The sequence below is a fragment of the Fulmarus glacialis genome, unplaced genomic scaffold (genome assembly GCF_000690835.1).
Source record: "Fulmarus glacialis isolate BGI_N327 unplaced genomic scaffold, ASM69083v1 scaffold815, whole genome shotgun sequence".
NCBI classification, from domain to species: Eukaryota; Metazoa; Chordata; class Aves; order Procellariiformes; family Procellariidae; genus Fulmarus; species Fulmarus glacialis.
Genome location: NW_009212159.1, coordinates 117275 through 137464, shown reverse-complemented (window position 1 = coordinate 137464; position 20190 = coordinate 117275). Strand labels below are relative to the sequence as shown.

Below are 20190 nucleotides of genomic sequence, written 5' to 3'. Positions count from 1 at the left end.
TTCCTGGGCAGTGTGATGGCTGTTGAACGGTGCATTGGAGTCACTCAGCCAATATTTCACTCTACAAAAATGACTTCTAAACATGTGAAAATGATGTTGACTATGGTATGTGTGTTTGCTGTTCTTATAGCTTTGCTGCCTATTCTTAGGTTTAGAGCCTATCAAATTCAAGCATCGAGGACCTGGTGCTTCTATAAAACAGAACATGTTGAGGACTGGGAAGACAGATTTTATCTCTTACTTTTTTCTTGCCTTGGGTTACTCGCCCTTGCTATTTCATTCTTGTGCAATGCTGTCACAGGAATTACCCTCTTAAGAGTCAAATTTAAAAGTCAACAAAGACAAGGCAGATCTCATCATTTTGAAATGATCATTCAGCTCTTGGCTATAATGTGTGTTTCTTGCATTTGCTGGAGTCCATTCCTGGTAAGAGCCTAACGTGTTTGCCAATTTTTAATGCACATCACTGTATAAAAGTTACACTTTTTTGTCTCCAGGTTTTAAGGTGCTTTAGCTGTAATAACAGCTCCATTCATTCTTCAATGTATTAATTTTACAGCATATTGCCCATAATGTATTTACCTATGCATCTATAACAAAAATGGTAATTACTTTCCACTTCCTATCATAAGCAAAATAGATTGAGTAAGCAAAATGTGTAGGGACTGTGAGGACTTTATTTCTAGTGCTGTGAAGCAGACAGGGGTAGCAGAATGGTGGCTAGAATAAATCAGAGCAAATATTGAGCTTGTCCAAAAATTCAGTGAAATCTTGGAGTGGCAAGTCTGTTTAGTCTGTACTGTGGTTCATATAATTTTTTATTTATGGTAGTCTGTTCATTGTTATTATTACTGTTTGCTGCTACTTGTGAACTGGGTTACGGAAGGTAACAGTTAAGAACGTAAAAAATCCTCCACTCCATTAGCAGGGTATTAAGGGCTTTGCTTTAGATTTGTATTAAAAAACAGTGGTTGGCAGTGGGTTAAAATAAAAATTTGGTTTAGACCTGACCAACCTGGGTTTGTAATCTGGACAGATGACTAGCAAAGCTGCTCTGTGCAGTTGGTGCGCTTTCTCAGCTGTCCCAGCTGTAACTTAGGACTGCTTGCTGGTACCTGCTCTGACTCTTCCCAGACGGTAAGTGTTGCTCATGTTAGCGTGTGCTCCAGCAGGGTCAAAGGAATTGGGATTATGATATGGGAGAGAATTTGACGGCTCCTGTTGTATGATGGCATTATAAAGCTGATACTAACTGTGACTTTTTTTACTGCAGTAAACCTGAAGAAAATTTATTTTCTTACTAGGGTGAGAGAGGTTAAGTTACAAGTAGTAGGAAATCTTAATTTGTTTTCTAGAAACAAGGTCCCGTAGTTTTCCACTGGTGTGAATGAGGAGCAATTTCAGTGTGAGCTTACAAATATAGAAATTTAAATCTGAGATCTGAATCAGATCCAGCTACATCTCATCCACTCACTGTCTATGGTATAGTATGGAGTTACCTGAACTAGTTCTGAATTAGATACTGATATTAGCCTAGCTGCAGCTAGGTAGGCAGGTAGCATTTAATTAATCCAGTATCGCAGACTTCAAGGAGAGAGTCTGGATATAAATCTCTGCATTACTGAAATGCACAAAAACTCTCTCACTTTTGTTCAACACACACAGAATTTTCCCCTGCTTCTCTACCGATTTTTCTAGACTTGCTCTACAGCATAGTTTAAATTCATGTTGGCTTTTGTCAGTGTCCAGGCTGTTGCGTACAGAGCATAAACAAAGTCGTCAGAAGCAAGCTTTTGTAGTGAACTTACTTCTGGTTACTTCCAGACACCTCCTGAGATTTGTCTGGGGCAAGCCTCAGAACAGTTTTCAAGAAAAGCAACTCAAATGATGGCTTTACTTTTCATGAAAAAAACAGTATATTATCCTTTGGTGACATTTATTTTCAGATAAAATAACTGTCCTTAAAGGTTGGAATTAATGTGATTTTTAAAAAGCCCTTGGGTATCAAAGAGCTATAGACTTTTTTAGTTCAAAAGAGATACTTCATTTATTCAACATATGAAGGAACACTAAATTGCAACTACTGTGGTTGTTTTTTCAGTGTTGGTAATTTTGTTAAGCCTTTCAATTTTTGTTAATTATAAAAGCATAATTTTTAAAATCTTGACAATCTTTAATGAAATCACAACACTACTTTTGTTAAAGTATTTAATTTCATCTAAGTTGTAGTTGACAATGAATTATTATTCCAGCAGCAAATTTTTTTTCAGAGTCTTTTCAGAGTTTGGTGTTTTCATGAGCTGGTGATATAGACCAGTGAATGACTTCTTGCTTAATTTTGTTCTTGGTAGTTTTGGGGACTGTGTTGCAGAGGGAGGTGATACACAAGCAATTCTGCTGGTGCAAGTGGCAAATCTGCTGGTGCCCTCTCTGCATTCCAGATTTGCGACGCTTTGCTTCTGGATCTCTTTTGAAATGAGACGAGCCAAACTATCACCAAAATTAGCCTGGCAGTATGGAAAATAGTTCTGCAATATCGACAAGTTTATGTGAGAAACGAGAAGTTAAAAAAAAGTTAGTGTAAGGTAGGATTTAGTTCTTGAAACAAAGTTTCGAGGAAGTGAACAAGTAGTGTTTTAGCCAGAGTTCAATAGTCTGGGGAACGCGAGGGATGGGGTCCTTGGTAGGTATTACCTTTCTTGGCTAATAGGATCATAGAGTTGTCATCAAAGTTAATTCTCTGAATTACCAACTCTTTGTTTTGATATAAGCACAGCGTTAATTTAGCAAGCTTTATTGGACTGCCGTGGGGCATACAGACTCAGTGGGATAAAGCTTTGCCAGGAATGTACTGCTCAAGTGCTACAATAGAGGGATCCAGGGTTTATCAAAGCATATGATTTATGAAGAATTGCTGATCCAAATCGACTCATCTGATTTATCTGGAACCTCTCAGGGCTTTTAATTTGTGAAATGAATTGTTTAGATTCTATAATTTAATCAGCATATACCTAAATATGTATTTCTTGAAATAAATATGAGCAGGTGTTCATAGGTGAAATTATTTGGCAAAGTAGCTAAATACATGCTTGTTTTGCATTCATTTGCTTTTTTAACTTTTTCTCAAAGCAAAGTCTAGAAGTCAGTGTCAATCTTTGAATTGCGGATTTTACCCACGTTTCCTATCCCAAAGAGTATATGGAAAAAAATGTTATGTGAGAGTGAATTGCCTCTATATAAACCAAAGCGGATATAAACCAAAGCAACTTTTGGAAGAGAAAGCCACATGTGCGTTGCAGATACAAGAGTTTGGATTTATTTGGTGTGATTCTCCATCTGATGGGGGGTTTGCTTTGTTTATTTTTCTTCTGTTTTTAATCTAGTCTGGTGTTACGTCAATTGTCATATGTGCACGGCTACCAAAATCAAGTCAATCCCATACTGTGATCCAACTGCAGATTTACTTCACTATTAGATTTTAATTGTTTTTTTTTTTCCAAGTGGAGTTATATATTCAGTCACTGTCCTGTGCTAAAATCACTTTTAGATGACATTAGAGACACAAGACCCTGGGTCGTCCTTTATGGTGTCTGGTGTGGAAGTGAACTTGACTTCTGCACCTGCTCAGTGGTAGTGAACTTGTTTTGGTGCCTTTATCTATCTGTGTATATGTATATGTATATATATCTAACATTTGATGTTATATATAGTAATATATAATATTATAATCAATCACCACCTCTATTTTAAGACTCCTGGAGACCTGGAGTGTTTTTCAGCAGCAGAGCCCATGGCATGGCTCATGTGGGGCTCTGCCTGGGGCTGTTGGACAGGGACTTCCTTCTGATTTCGTTTCTTCCTTTGGATTCCTTTCCTGAATCTCCATCTCATTTGTTCCTCAAAAATGAGCAGCTTTTTCAAGTTTTCTGCCACTGTGTGGGAATCTTTCCTTAGAGGAGTACCAGAATGAGGGGTGCTCCCTGCTTCTTCCCTTGTGGGGGAACATTTATCTCCTTTTGAGGAGTTGAGAGCAGGAGGGAAATCACAAAAAAAGCAACAAGTGAAATTCATGAGTTTTCTGATGATCTATGTAGTCAATGATTTGCAGGGGCACGTTTGTTCTGACAGTTGAATAATTTTACTTTGTGATGGGTAATTCCAGGAAAATACGTTCCAAAGATAGTAAGATCAACTTCTCTGTGTAGTAAGTCATCTTTTTTCATCCTTGCTAGAGTCTTAGCCCTTTGCTAGGGATATGTGAATTTTGTTGGATAAATTTGGTCCCTAGGGATTGGATTCCCAAAGCAAATAGTTGGGCTGGAGCATTTTGTGACAAGCATCTCTGATGAAATAGATTGTTATATAAAGCTGTTTTTTGGCTGTGACTTGACGTCTGGCCTGTCATGAAACAGCTTGTTCTTGGAGCTGTGTTCGTATGAGCAGATTTTGACTTCAGTGCGTCAAATTCTGTGGGGCTCAAGGGATAAAAACATTTTAAATTTTGTTTTTGGAGTAGCAAAGTGAGGGGTTTATTTCAGAGTGAATTTATCTATGGGAACAAATTATGATACGGAGAAATGTACAATCTTTTTCACGTGTGGAACACAGTCTTAGCCTGAGAAAAATATTTTCACATTTAAATTATTCTGTTAAGATCTTTTTCCATGCAGTTATCTGATTACTTTCATTCCAGTTTTACCTCCCCTCTACTGCAGAAAATAGCCTCTCTTTCTGTTTTTCTTTTTAAAGATCTCAGCTATTTATTTCATATGATTAAATCAGCTCTTATTCAGTTGCTTTTTTTACTGCCTAGATTAATTTCTAGCAGTCTCCTCTCATGTCATCTCTTCCCTTTCCAATTTGTTATGCTAATTGTGTCTCTCTGAACTCGCTCTGACTTCTTCTTGTCCTCAGATTGTCTCATGCAACGAGGCTTGATGGTTGGTTTTCGTGCACCTAGGGCTGCATTTAGCTTACAATTTGCTGAATCACTCCAACCTAGAAGCTGCTGGAGCTGGTCTGAGTGGTCCTTTCAGTGAATATGCTGCCAGAGGAGGTGAGAAGGGCAGTGCTGTGCTAACAGGGATGCTCTTGGTGGAATGCCCTTACCCCAGCCCACCCCACCCTGGCTGCTCCACCAGGTGTTTCGGGTGCTGAGACAGGCTCATGGCTGGTAGGTGCTGAAGGAGGTCAGTGGGTTACAGGTTTTACACTAACTAAATTCTAGGCCATGTAGTTGCATACAGTATAAGGTATTTTGTTGTACAAGGCCGTCCTCCGTGCATCCTATTTTAGTATTTTTGTGTGTGTGGTCACGTATATGCTTGCACAGTGACACTTTGCCAGGAGTTTATACCCCTGTTACCCTTGAAGCATCTTTCTCCATTCCTGTTTTCTGTATTCTTTAACAAGCTTTAACAATTTAATAAGTTTAAATTTCTGTTGTACTGCCTTATGCCTATATGTGCAATGGGCATCATTTATATAAGCTCATTGCTTTATTAAAGTTTGTATGCCTTCAAGTATTGCTGGTTGTATTGTCCCCACAACAAAGTAGTTACTTAAAAATTTGTCCCTTCTCTTGTGCTCTCTGGCTGGTGATTTTCATAATTGAAAAATGCAGCTGAGGGAAAGCAGACACAAGATGTCCCAAGATGCTTGGTCCAGTGAGGCCCTTGTCGCCATGTACAGTACGGCCACCCCAGGTCTCATGGGTGGCTGTTCTGCAGAAGTGTATTCTCTTACAGAGCCACTGGCAAAACACGTTGTTAGTCGAAGCTGCAGCCTCCGTGAGCTTGTTGTGCCTGCATAGGCACTGTCAACAAGGAGAGCCATCTTTTCTTTTGAAAAAGAATAAATTAGACATTCAATTTCCAGTCATCTGTTCCTGAAGACTGAAGGAGGTACTCTTAAACGTGTTTAGCTAACCTTACAGCTTTCAATGCCATTGTAAAAGTTACTTTCACATGGGAAAACCACACTTTGTCTTTTTCAAGATTCAGATTTTTAAGAAGATAATCAATGATAATTACTATGTTTGTGCTGGCTTTTGTCATTGAATTCTTGTCATGTTTTGCTGGAATGGTTGTCTGTTGACACCATACAAAGATGGGACATGCTGTCAGAGTAAAGAAGATGTGGTTCGAGTGGGGTCTGGGCTACACTTCACACTCTGCCTGTGGCAGGCTGATGAGCACAGGAGAGGTGACCTGCTGCAGGACCTCCACGGGAATACCCGTTGGACGTTGCCATTGCATCTCTTGGGCCGGGTGAAAACCCATCTCAGGAGCCCACTTCTGCCACAACGGTTTTAATAAGTGAACCAGTTTCATAGGGAAAAGAAAAAAGCTTTTTGCTAGCAGAAGGCCCGCTAGATACGCCTATTTATCTATAGTTCGAAGCATCGATACCATAATCGTTATTGTCAATGGTAGGGTGTTAATTCTCTTCCAGGCCTTGCTGTGTCAGAAGAGGTCAGATCAGGACTGAATAAAATGCTCCCTGAGCTCCTCTGGAAAGAAAAAAGTCTCAATCAGTTTGCTTGTCTTTCAAGCTGCACTAGAAAAAGGGCTCTCTCTCTCCCTCATATCATGGCCTTCTAATTGCTTGCCGAGTTTCTCAATACATCCTTTAACACTGTGCAAATTCAATCACTATTCCTACTTGAATTCCTCTGAATGAGCTTCTGATACTCAAGGTTAAATCACTGAAATGTTAGCATCATTCCTAATATTATAGCCCCAAAAATATTTTGGAATAAATGGCTGATTTTAGAGGTTAAGATGAAAAAGAACACTCACTTTGATTGAAGTTCTTGTTAGTGTCAAGGAGAAGTGTCTTTTTAGCTTAGTTTCCTGTGGAATAACGTTTAAGCAGCAACTCAGGCAATTTGAGCGCGCTTTTGCCATGAAAATACTCCCTGGAAAGAAATTGTAGGTGTGTGCAGAGAGAGAATAACAAAGCTTAATACAATGAATTTAAAAATTCAATCCACTTACTCTAATGTGTTTCTATGATACTAGAAACCCTTGGATAAGATGTTCATGCCTTTTTTTAGTATTGGTTGTAGAGATCTTTCTTTTATTTTGGATTCTTAAGAGGCACAGCTGGCGAATTTCCACCAGGTTAGGTGAGAAATGGAATGAGGATCGTTTTAAAGTATACCCAGCTAAAATGATACTGAATTTCAAAGGTACCGTTTCAGTGTTCAGAATTGGTCTGTTCCTATTTTCATCTTTTACAGTTTGTAGAGATCTTACGGGTCTTAGCCTTTCTGAGAAATATGAATAATTCTAAAAAAATGTTTTTAAGTGTGGGCCAGGGCGTAATTTATCATGGAGTGCTTAGAAACTCTGTATTAATTGTGGCTATATTTGTAATTCAAGTGTTTGCCTCCCTCTCACAGAAGTCAGGGAGTTGAGCAGCTGAGAAACTCTCTCAACAGGAAAGAAGTTCTGGAGAAGAAATGGACAGTGGTCAGCACATTGGCCTACGGTAATGGTCCGAACTAGGGAAGGAAGAAGAGCTGAGATTGACAGATTGTCTTTTACCAGAGGCTTTTGGAGAAGCATAATTGTAGTTTTTGTTATCTATGTTTACTTGTGCTGTTTGGAAAAACTTACATGAAGCCTTTTTCTGAAAACGTAGTGCCATCAGAATGCAATGAGGTTTGTTTTGGAGAGAAAAAGAACGGAAGGCAGGTTTCCAGTCATGTGAGAACACTGCATTTTCAAACCAACGTGGTTCTATTTTTCTTTCAAAATTGCTTGCTGCTGATTTTTAAATTTATATTATATATACATAATTAAACCATAAAGATCTATAAATGGAAACACAATATTTAATTCCAAATAGATGTCAGTGACTTTCATAGAAAATTTTGATTTTTTGCAATTTTGAAGTTGCCATCTCAAAAAATCAAATTCTGAAATCTTCAGCCAGATAAATTTCCATTCACAACCTCCCCTTATTTATGCAGTTGGTAAAGTTTTTGGATTCTGTGCCTGATATTAAGAAGTAAGTCAATTTGATATACATTCCAATTTTGTTTGATAAAAGTGGGTTCTTCCTGTTTCCTAGGTATTACACTTATTCTTGCTTGAAAATATCATACACGGCATAGCCATTTTTGGAAAATGTCATACACAGCATAACCATTTTTAGATGGTTATTTTAGGAAAGCTCTTCTTCCTGATTATCTGAAAGTCTTTAAATGGTAAACTTGTTGCTGAAAAGTCTCTGGGACAAATACACTCCCCTGGAACAACTCCAGAAACTCCTCCATCCTCACCAGGTTTAACATGACAGACATCAGTGTGTGATATACGTTCATATATTCTGTGAGACATTTATTATGTTATTATGGTGTTAGTTCACAATCTTAAGTTTTGCATGGTGATTATAAATGCTTTCTAGCAGAAGTTGCTTGTCTCAATAGCAGTGTCGAATCAGTTCATGTCTGAGAGCGCTCGTTATTTGGATCCTTTTCTGGGAAATATGCTGTTTAGATTTAAAACAGAGCAATAGTTCTTATTTCACATGCTTTTAAGAGTTAAATTTTACATTAAAGTAGTCAGAAATTGCTGAATTGCAATTCGGGTTACAAGCTCCCCGAGGAAGGAAGGTGCCTGTTTACTGTGTGCGTGCACAGTGCCTAGCAGAACCGGAGCACGATCCCATCATGAGTTCTGTAGAAATAGTAATGGTCAGGTAGCAGAACATTGCAGAAAGGGTTTACACCAGGAGTTACGGTGAAGTTTTAGTAATTGCAATTCATTCTTTCGCATTCATTCTCATGTTCGATGAGGCGAAATATCTGAGTGGCTGAATGAACCTGAGCCGCATTGTAGGTAATATACTGTCTCTTGCTGAAGGATTGCTCTTACCTGCTGCAGACAGAGCAGGGAGTGGAGAGCACCTCATAACCTCTTTCGTAGCAACTCTTTTTAATGAGCCGTGCGAAGACCTCATTCAGAGGTGCGTGCCGAAGCGTGGGTTTGAATGGCATTGGAGTTGTGTTTCTGCATGATTTCCTCGAGATGAGCCTTTGTGTAAGGGATGTCCTGAACTGAGGTTTTTTTTAAAGAAAATTAGGCCTCGGTACTAAACTTGCAGAAACCAAAGATTACTTTGTCATTGGAGAAATGGAAGTTAATGACTGATCTCCAGCTGGTGCCCTACTTGCTGTCCCGGACCTGTGTGCTGCCAGCTGCCTCCGGTGCCTTGAACCCTGCGTAAGCCGGCTGTGCGTGGGCTGCACGGCCGCCCCAAAGTTATGGGAGTGAGGGAGGATGTAAAGGATGTAGCGAGTCTGTCTGTGAGCAACCACATCACTCAGGTAATGACCAACGTCAGGACGTGAGGATGTGGGGAGGAAGACTCTTGTGCTGGCGGGGACATGGCCAGCTGCATTCCCCTCTGCCTCAATGCGTGGAAGGGTGTTAAAACAGCAGGTGAAGCAGGAAGGAGGTGAGGATCCATGTGAGTGACAGCAATTTGTTTTAGGATTTACAGTTCATTAGTGAATTGGAAATAAAATTGAATCCACTTTTTCCAGGAGCGTGGGTTTGCAGAAGTAGTAAGAAATAAATCACTCTTAAATGGAAATCTGATTTTTCTCTTCCCTTCTCCACCTAAAAGATGGTCCAGCTGCACGACAGTCCCTTTTAATTTATTTGCCAACATTAAAGAAAAAAATAATTGCAAATTATATATTCCAACTTGGTAAATATATTGCTAATTCATTAGCCCTGATATTTTCGTTCATAGCTTCTTAGTGTACTTCTCCAGAATGATATATAGAATAAGTCACTTTTAAAGGTGATTTTTTTTTAAATAACATGAAAGGAACACATCCCTTCTTCCTTTGCCTCCGGCCAGGTTTGCAAATCCTGCAAATCAGATAGTGCCAAGTCATTAGGTAACTAGTACTCCAGTCCATCATGAAAAAGATCTCATTTTCCTCCACTGTGTATGTTGCATACATGGTAAACATAAACATACATAAATATAATTACAAATTAACATTTTTTTTTTCTTTTCTTCTTTTTCCCCCTACACCCATGTAATAAACACCATAACTTCTCAGACTATTAAACTGGAGGTCTGACTCTATTGGTAGACAATAGAGTAGGTTCTTTACTTTTTTAGACCTGTTGTTACTTGAGGTCTTGCAGGCTTGGTCACACATCAAAGCCATCTGCATTCCTGAGTTCTGGAAGAGGTGAAAAGGCCACTATATATCATGACTGACTCACTGTGAAATTCTTCTCCCTTCTTTTAGTATGTATGGATATCCCTGGGTTCGGTGGTATTTGCCCTGAAAGCCTGCATGTATGTGCCATCCCTCTGAAATCAGGGAGTGACCTGTCCAAGGAATCCTTAGAGAATTCAGCCTAATTCTTGGATTCTTAGACAAAAGTAACAAATCTGAGAGAATTAAAAAAATGGCCGGGTAAGAACTGGCAGATCCTGCATTCCCTATAGAAGAACATTTTCTTGCTCTCAAAGATGTAAGTGGAAGATTTGCCTCTGGTTGCTGAATCTATATTGTATCTCTCCTCAGACATGTAAATACAGTGGAGGATGACTTTAGTAATGAAGCAGCATGAACGTGGTGATGTTTGAAAAGACAGTTCAATTAAGCTATTGATTTGATCTTGTGCATTAACAGTAATTAAATGCTGAATTCATTCTATAATTATGGACCTTTGCAGCTCCTTTTTCAGGTTCTCTGTATACTGTCTCTTCTTTTCTGTATTCAGACAGTTCTCTTCCTAGTATTATGTGTTATTTGTGATTCTTTCTTTGGGTATTTGTAGGGTATTAGTGAGAGAAGTTCTGTTGCTCCTAAATCAATGAGAATATTTATTTAACGAATAAAAATGTTATTGTTTTCCAAATAAGTGTGAAAACCTGAAAAAGCAAAGCAACAGAAGAGAAGTAATAGGCCATTTCCAGGGTTTGAAGCTTTACCCAACTGACCCTGATGGAAGAATAAATGGATCCTGAATACGTATAGTCCTTACATCCCTAAATACTTAATTATTTCATTCGTTTGTGTTTGTCAGGATGGTCCTTATTATGCAGTATTAGAAATACTCTATTGTCTTCTGGTCCCAATAGGTCTAGCAATTGTCCTGTAAAGTTTCGCTCAGCATTGCTGGGTAAAGAATATTTTAATTTTATTTGTAAAATTAATTTTTTTGTACAAGGGATTTTTGTTATAGGCCTTGTTGTTAGGCAGCAATACATTCCTCGCTCTATGGAAGCAGGCTTTTTTGTAACTTTAAAACGTGTAGCTCAGGAAACAGGTTGTTTATTTGACTTTGGTACGGACACTATGTCTTTTCATTACGAAGTGAGTCATCTACTGTTTTCAACGCTAAAATCTTCTCTATCCGTATCCATTCTGCTTTGCTTTCAAATGAGTTAATCAATTAAGTTGTGAGAATAATTACATTGCCAGCTATTGAACGAAAGTATTCTAATTTTGAGGGGGAGGAAAGGAAAGAAGGAAAAAGGGCTGTCAATCCAAGTTAGAAATATCTGGATTCTTTTGGAGAAAGAGAGAGAGTGAAAAGAGAGAATGAAGCACCTGGAATGCTTCATTCAAGCCCAACCTGAATTTATGTTACTGCAAAACAGATGCAACTAGGTAGTGTCTAAGGGGAAAGTTGACATAAATAAAAGCTTCACTTTCAGTTAATGTTTGCGAGTTTATGCACACAAAAAAATCCTTCTGTTTATGAGGCTTACTTCATAATTGAATTCCTGCCTTATATAGAGCGTGATAATGCCAAGGGCAGTTAATAAAATATAAATAGTGAGTATAATGTTGTGGCACTTTACATTTTTTTCAGTAATTTTGACAAATTCTTGCATACATAAAAATCTCATTTCAAATGATGTTTCCAAATGTTTGTTCAGAAAGTGTGTTGCCATCCATAAATATTTTGCATAAAGCTGTAAAAACACAGATGGTGAAAATGTCAGACTTGACTCTAATGGCACAGTAATGGAGTGCAACAGACTGAGAGTCCTCTGCAGACCTGAGCCTGCACGAGGAGAGCAGAAAGCTCAGAAGAACTGAACGGCGTCGGCGAGGAGGGATCATACGGCAAGGTCAGACGGAGCTGAGCTGCTGGGTGGCAAACACCCACAGAGCCTTAATTTAACGTCATGACTGCAGTGTCTCATGTCTGCTGCTATGCTGCAGTCCTTTCTTTGGCGTTCAGTTGGTGTGAGATCTGCCCTACCAATTCAGAGGGGTGCTTGGACATACTGTTTCAAGGCTTCGATCTTGCCAACACGAGAAAAGGCACGTGTACTCTGAACAGTACCATGTTCATGAAGCAGTATCATCGGCCGGTGAGAAATCGCCTGATCACAAAATCCACTGTGTCTGAGAAGGAATATTAGAAACTATGTTCATTGACTTCATGCAGAATGTTGTGTTTTCCTGTTTCCTCTATACTTTTTTGATGTTTATCACAGCAGTGGTGCTTTGGGAACACCTCTGAGCTCTGAGTGCCTTTAGCTTTACAATACCTCCAAAAGGTTGACGCAGCTCCATTTTAAGGGGGGTAAATACGGAGCACATGGAGGCTAAATAAGCTTCTACACAATGTTTTTGCAACCTCAGCTACCTCTGGTCATCCGAATCTTTTCTGTCTGATTCTCATTTGGGTTCTGTGTTTCCCGAGAGAGACTGCGACCCTGGTAGGGGAAAGGTCTTTCTCAGACTGGCTGCCTTTAATGGGATAATAAGTAAACTTGCATGTTTAAGGATGCATATTACGGCAGGTAGTAGGCACCATCCTTGATTTACCTGTTTTGGACTAGAACTTGATTTCGGGAGGTAGACACAGATTTTTCCCCTACTGAATAGCGAGCCAGTGGATCCATTGTTAATTTTTAGTGGCATTATTATTTTTTCACAGAAGTGTACATGGGAGAATTTGCTGCTACTTGTCAAGAGCTGATCCTGCAATATTTTACCCATGGAAGTATTACGTATCCCCTTAAAAGTATCCTCTGGACTTTAATGTGGAGGAAAACTTGGTAACGCATCTTGTCTTCTCCAATTCCTTTTGAAATACACATTTTTCACTATGCTCAGTTAAAGTTTACTTGCTAGGCCAAATGATCATCTGGTATATAAAAGTTGAAGGTATGGTTCATGTTTTTCTTTTAAAAAGGGAAAGGAAAACACTAGGGGAAAAACATGTTGCAGATCTATAACATAAAAAGCATTATGTGGCATAAGTAGTACAGTGTGTGTACTAACATTTTGATGGCAGAAGTGGTGCACTACATATTTTTCTTGGAAGCCCTTGCTTTTAAACTGACTTATATAGAAATAAAATGAAGCATACTCAGCTTTGTTGCAACAAATGCTTGGTTTATATACTCCAATATCTATATAGCAACGATACAGGCAATTTGCTGTCAGTGTTTCTTTTCTAATGGCTGTTCTTAGGAGCTATAAAATGGTACATGAAATGTAAAGATAGATACATTTTGATTCCTCTCTCCCTCTCTTTTGCAAATTTTTTTTTAAAAGTTTGTGTTTATAGAGTACTACAAAGTATCATCTTCTATCAGCTCTTGCCTATAGCAAACTGCAGCTTCTTTGTAATACGTATGAATAATGGAAGTTCCAAATACTTCTGGAAATTCAAAATAATTATGTATTTTTTATTTCCATGGAGTGGGACATAGTCAGTAGAATACCACCTGAAGTCCTCTGTGGTTCAGGAGAAGAGGATATGCACCTCTGATTCGACATAGGCATCAGTGACAAAATATGAGTATTCTGCAAACACTGAAAAAAACCATGGACTTTCTTCCATTAATGGAAATGCTCAGAACTGTTTGTAATGACATCCAAAGGAAGAGGAAGAGATTTGGGAGGGTCTGCAAGGTTCCCACAGGGAAATGGAGCCTGAAGGCTGAGCTACAGAGGAAGAGAATTTCTGATATTTGTTTGCACATAACAAAATTGGCCTGTCTGCTCTGCTTTCCATGCCAATCTCTTGGTGACTGTTTTTTATCCAGTTTCCTGAAGTCAAGGATAGAACCTGGATTTAGAACCTATGTGCTGAAACGCATCAAAGTAGTATTACAGTTTGCCTTATTTCCTAACTAGCTGTAAAGTCTGCTTCTTGTTTTGACTGGCTGTCCTTGAGTATTAACAGGAATGTGACTAAGCAGCACTGCCGTTTAGCTTATTAGTTGTTCTCATATAATTGAGATCCAATTGGAAGGGAAATTAAAGACATGCTGTTTAGATTTGGAAAGTGGTGTGAAGCTTTGGAGCAGTTTTTTTCAGTTTGTTGCACTAAGCTTTGTTCCTAAGGGAAATGGCAGTTCTCCGATGCTATCTGCTAGATGCGAAATTGTAGAAGTCAACAATTTCAAAATGTTTTTAAAATTTTTCCATCAGACTCTGGATCTTGCAAAGTGAGCTTTGGTTTTAGTGAAGCCTAAAATTGGAAAAAAAGGATGGAGAAGTTTAATGTATTGTGTCAAGTCCTTGCTTGACACAAATTTGATTTCTCTGTATTTAATTTTAGGGACAGGGAATTCTCAGGTCTTTCCTTAAACCAACAAGGACTAATATGAGTCAGAGTAACTTTGTATCTTACAAGCAGGCAGCCTTGGTTTAAAAAGTCACTTTTACAGTTATGCTTTTACAGTTACTTTCCTAAAGAAAGTTTGAATTGTATTGGTTATGTCATGTGATACTTTCATTTTTTTGCAAACCAGGGAGACATACTACAGCTGTTTTCATATAAACATTGTATAACTCAGCAAAATGCTACTTGGATTTTTACATTTCTAAATATGTTAGAAAATGTCATGAGTTACGTTTATTATTTACCAGCTGGGGATTAATTTTTTGAGTCATACTGCTGAATCTGCATGAATATTAAATTCAGTTGTGGAGATCAAAGGCAACTAGATATGATGCAATCGCGTTGCCTCTTCCCGCTTCCCCCCTTGTGTACTGCTGGCTACGGAGGACAGAATTCCTTCATCATACTAACCTGATGGAAGGAAAAAAAAAGTCAGTCTTTGAATTGATTTCTTGACTTTGAACTAATTATTGAACAGTATTAGTCAAATAAGAAAAGGAGTGTCCTTTCTGTGCCTGCGGAGGAGGTCCTGCTCTCAGAAGTCAGCTTAGCACTGCGGGAAGCACTGGCTGCGGTTTCTGAGCTGGTGACTTGTGCCAGTTCAGTGACACGACTTTCTCGACCTGGGGAGCAAATACAAACTGCCTGCATGTTTTGCTTCAATGAAATCCTTTATTAAACAGCTGGTAGCATATTAGGCCTTTTTATAATTTGTAATTTCAAACTGGCTTTGGAATAGTATTTTAAGAATTTAAATTTAAGTTAAAAAAATGGCCATGAAAATGTGATAGAAATAATAATTTATATTGGCCTCACTCCATTCTGCCCCTCTTCCGCTGGAGTTTAGGGTCTTGTTCTAGAAATCATCAGATGACCTTAAAAAAGCTCCAGTAGCCAGGACATGGTCTCCTCTTTGTCCTCTCTTTGCATGCAGATGGCTTCAGTTGCCTGCGGTCTTCTCACGTGTTTTCTCAGAAGACACGGAAGAGCTGCCAGTACAGTGCAGGCTCTTTGGAGGAGTGAGAAGCTCTCTCTCTTCATACCTGGAGGCAATGTGATGGTAACATGTCTGTCACTACCGCTGCTCTGCCACAAGTGTTTTAGGATAAAAATGCTCATGCTTGGGGTTGGACTGAGATTCTCTGTCTTAGTCCAGGCCTAGGTGGAAATCTCAGCCTCTCAGAACTTCAAAAAGTTGGGATATCATTTTGTGTTGGTTTTAGTGATACAAGAAAGGAAACATTGTTTCATTTCTGCATAACACTCCCAAGTAATATAAGTAATATGGCTAGAAAATGCTTATTTTATGGAACAAAATTTGTAGAGAATGTAGATTTTATCTTATTATTTCCAATACAGGGATTCACAGCTGAGTTGCTTAAGCATTTAGCTATGTACATGAGCTCTACTTGCTACTTGTGAGTTCAGTTATATTATTTTTTGTATGGCCACGATTTAGAAGAGGTAACTTAAATGTTCTGGATGAAGCTTCTCCAAGTATCAGAATCCATAAAATTATGTATCAAATTTCCTTGTTGTCCTAATTTACTGTATGTAAATCCATAATCAAAACAGAGGTACTTTATGTTGAGCCAGCAAGTTGAGCAGCAAAGGAATGGATTAACTTAGAGGTGATTATTACTAAGTGGAAAGGAATCTCACAAGTTTGCTAGGTAACGTGTGAGAGAATAATACTGTTTTACAAAGTCTGGATGGAGCTACTTTTCCTAGATGGCAACATCTGCTGCCTCCTCTTCTGGGCATGAAATTGCATTGGATTTGGCATTTATTAACTTTGCAGAATGCAAGAGAAGAACAACAAATGGAATTTCGAAGTACATCAAGAAGCAGATTAGGAAGCTATATGTCTGTATTAAGTCAAGCATGCGGTATATCAGATAAGGACGTTGGTCTGTGAACTCTGTTGTGCTGTCATTTGCTGCCCGGTCCTACTTGCGTGAGTGAGGAGTATTCCGTCTGAGTTTGGCTTGTGGTATTGGACCTCTAATAAATAAAATGTAGGACTGTCCTGAGAAAACATCCCGTGTAGAAGCCAAAGGAGTTGTCCAAGTTTGGGTGGGCTGCTGATGTCAGAGAGGAATGCACCCAACGGTTGTGGGGCGAAAAGCAGATTCAGGGAACTGACTTGTATATGTTTGTATTGGCTCGGTGCTCAGACATTCTTCCTCCTCCTCGCACCGGTTCCCAGCTGTGCTTCTGCCAGTCTTACCAGCTTCCTTAGGAATGTTCCTATGGGCTCTCTTCGCTGCTCCCATAGATGTCCATACAGAAACGCTTGATCAAATGCTTAATCAAGCAAATACGGTCTCCTTTTATGCGTTCACTCTGTTCTGCTCAAGTTTATACTCAGATGCGGTGACCTGCAAGCTACAGGTAGGGCCTAGGAATACAGAGAAACATTTAAAAAGGAGTAAAATAGGTTTGCTGGAATCTTGAGCAGTAGTTTTTCTCTCTTCGTTCATTATTTTTCAGCTTTTTTTTTTTTTACAATGTATCTTTGTGAAAGTATGACCCTCTGCACTCAGACAGATTGACCCTATCTCTCATTGCCCAATAAATCAGTGTACTCATAACATCAGTTGTAAAATATACCATTTCTTAGTTAAATAACTGTATCGCTTTAAAGGCTTTGGAACTGAAAGCCTTACAGTGTTTCATCCTTCTACCAAAAAAGTCTTCATGTGCTTTTAAGATTAATAATAGAGAGATAATTTACTGTCCTCTGGCAGATTCCTGGCTTTGCAGAGTCAGGCTTTCTTCACACAGGAACTCAGGTTACAAAACCTCAGTGGCAGAAAGCCCATAAAGGAGAGCTCTGCGGGGCAGGAGCCCCAGCGGCGTGTGTTTCACTAGGGCTGGTGTTTCAAAGCCTAGGTTGCAGCTCTGCAAAGTGGGGAGGCCAGCCAGAACTTACTGGGCTGGTGTAGCTCTTGGGTATCCTCTGCCAGAAACAGTCCTGCTGAGCTATACTGGAAGACTAATGCCCCCACCCATGTGAAACTATTGGCTTTGGCAGTGTTCTTGCTGGTGGAGGTCTGTCCATGTGCAGCACCTCCACAGGTGAATGAAACGCTCTGTGTCTCCGTTGGCAAGAGGAGGGGTATGGGTGGCTTTTGTCACCATGGCTTAAATTTTCCTAGAAACCTCTAAACCCTCTGGTGTCAATAAATTGTGTTCCGTTGCAGCTTAAAACATGTGAATCTTCTTGAAGAAATCAAGGTGCTGTATCCCTTATGCGGACTTTAATTTGGAAAATGTGAAAAAATAAATACCTTTCATAAAAATGTTTTGATCTACCAGTGGCCTCTATCCTTGAAAAAATCCATCCCTGGAACAGTCTTGGCATGTGGTGTTAGCTCAAATTCTGGATAAGTTTTTATTCCTTGCTCAAATAACCCCCTGGTTTTGGACGGTATTCTCTGGCTGGTTGCCATCCTCTCCTCAAGATTCGGCAGAAGTGGTTCAGCAGAGACACATCTACATCCTATGCAAAACATTAGAGGATTTCTAGGATGATAAATGTTACATGCCTGAAAGTATGTACTTTGCAAGTGGGATGCGTTGATGCTGTGAAGCTGTGAAGATTAGAGATAATGTTGAAATGATTTCACTCATTGCATGCTCTCTTGGTGTATTTTTTCGATGTATAATTTTAAAATGTTCCATTTTCAGGTGACAATGGCCAGAATTGGGATAAATGAGAGTCGTTCAAAGGAGACCTGTGAAACAATACTTTTCGCTCTCCGAATGGCAACGTGGAATCAGATTTTAGATCCCTGGGTGTACATTCTTCTCCGGAAAGCCGTACTTAGAAACCTGTACAAGATCACAAGGGGATGTTGTGGCGTGCACATCATAAACTTACACATGTTGGAACTCAGCTCCATCAAGAATTCTTTGAAGGTTGCAGCAATATCTGAGTCACCAGTAAGTTCCAAACAAATAAACCTACAGCCACTCAGCTCTACGGGGCAATGAAGTTAAACACAGTGTATGAAGAGAGGATGGAGGCAACGCTCATACACGGGCAATACCTTAAAATGAATTCCAAGGCTCAGTGGTTTGCCATTTGTTTTAAATTGTGAGTGGTTTGCTCTTGTTGCTTACCGGTTTGATATTGCGACTCCAAAAGATGCACTTGAATGTTTTAATACCTTTAGAATAGATCCCTTCCAAAACTGGTAGTAGAATGATAAGTCATCCTGTATTTCTCCCTTCTGGGTACTAAAGTGAAGAGGGTTCCTTATAATACTTCCCACCGAATCCTTTACCTTAGCAGGCTTCTTAAGAACCCATGCAAGTGTGAAAGTGATCTCCAAGGTGATTTTTAAAAGGGGTAGATTCTATCTAGCAATGATATCCCCAAATCCTTCGCTGAGTCACTACTTCCTAGGGTAAAGTCCACCCTCCTTTCTGTAAGGGTATTCTTTGCTTCTAGGCATTGAATTTTCCAATTGGATATATAAAAGACATTTTGCTTGTGCCCAGCTTATTAAATGATCCAGTTTCCTCTGTTCATTGGCTTGACCTCTTAATTATTTACTGTTCCATGAATTTTTGGGAGAGCTGCAAACTTCATCAGTGTAAGCATTCCTTTCAAATCACTGACAAAACATGAGGTTCCCTGTGGGAACACAGAAGCAGATCAGCTCAGCTTGCTTACAGTTACATTTTCAGATCTATCAGTGAGTTTTCAATCCTTTCAACAAATTTTGTTGAAACTAACAGGCATAAAGCTGTGCTTAGGCTGTAAAAAGAGTAAGGTGTTTTTTTCCCCCCAAACTGAAGGAAGTTTCCCGAAGCGTTCCCCTAATGCGTATACTGAAATGCTCATGAGGTACATCTGCTTCATTTGTAAAAGGTCACACGTGTCTCATGAAAAACGTGTGTGACCAAACGAGCACCTCTGCAGGGAACTGCACTGGGAGCGTGGTTGTGTTTGTGAAAGCAAACTGCACGCTCAGTTTTTGCAGGGTCTGTGTCTGAGGAGCTGAGGGCATTCAGTATATTTGAAGGTACCAGAGAGTTTCCAGGCCTTGACACAGGAGGCCCTTCGCCTTTAATGCTGCTAAAAGAAGCTTTGTTTTTTGTGACTGTACTTTCTTCAGAAGCAAAAATGAGAGTATCAGAGACTTTGTAGCAGAGGGATTGTTTTAGGATAGTAATGTCTAATGTTATTTTTACCTACTTTATTTCAAATAACTGCATTAGTGGATTGTTGTTGTATTTGGAAAAATACAGTCTGAGGGACCAAAACTATTCACAAACTACAAGTTCATGTTGTATGTGAGAATAGTTTAAGTCAGAAAATAAAAAACCAAAAGGTTTAAATATATCAATTTTGTGTTTTAAAAGCTATTTCCTTTTTGTTTTAAAAAGGTTGAAAAATAAATGGGTTAAATAACCCTATAATGAATGAAATGGCTTCGTTTACCCTGAAGAATTTCTGTATGTGATTTATTTCCTCAGTCACAGAGCTGATAAACCATGGACAGATTTGATGCTGGTATAAGCTCCATACTGTTGCTTT

The 20190-nt window shown here is 39.2% G+C and overlaps 1 protein-coding gene across 1 annotated transcript in view; it reads left to right on the top strand.

The window, feature by feature from the left end:
* The window catches only part of LOC104076768 (prostaglandin F2-alpha receptor-like), a 19018-nt gene extending 380 nt beyond the window's left edge, over positions 1-18638 (top strand). The window contains 2 exon segments of the mRNA XM_009577759.1: positions 1-105; positions 18333-18638. The exon segment at positions 1-105 is cut by the window's left edge and continues 15 nt beyond it. Of these exon segments, the coding sequence (XP_009576054.1) occupies positions 1-105; positions 18333-18638 (411 nt within the window).
* Positions 18639-20190: the final 1552 nt, after the last annotated feature.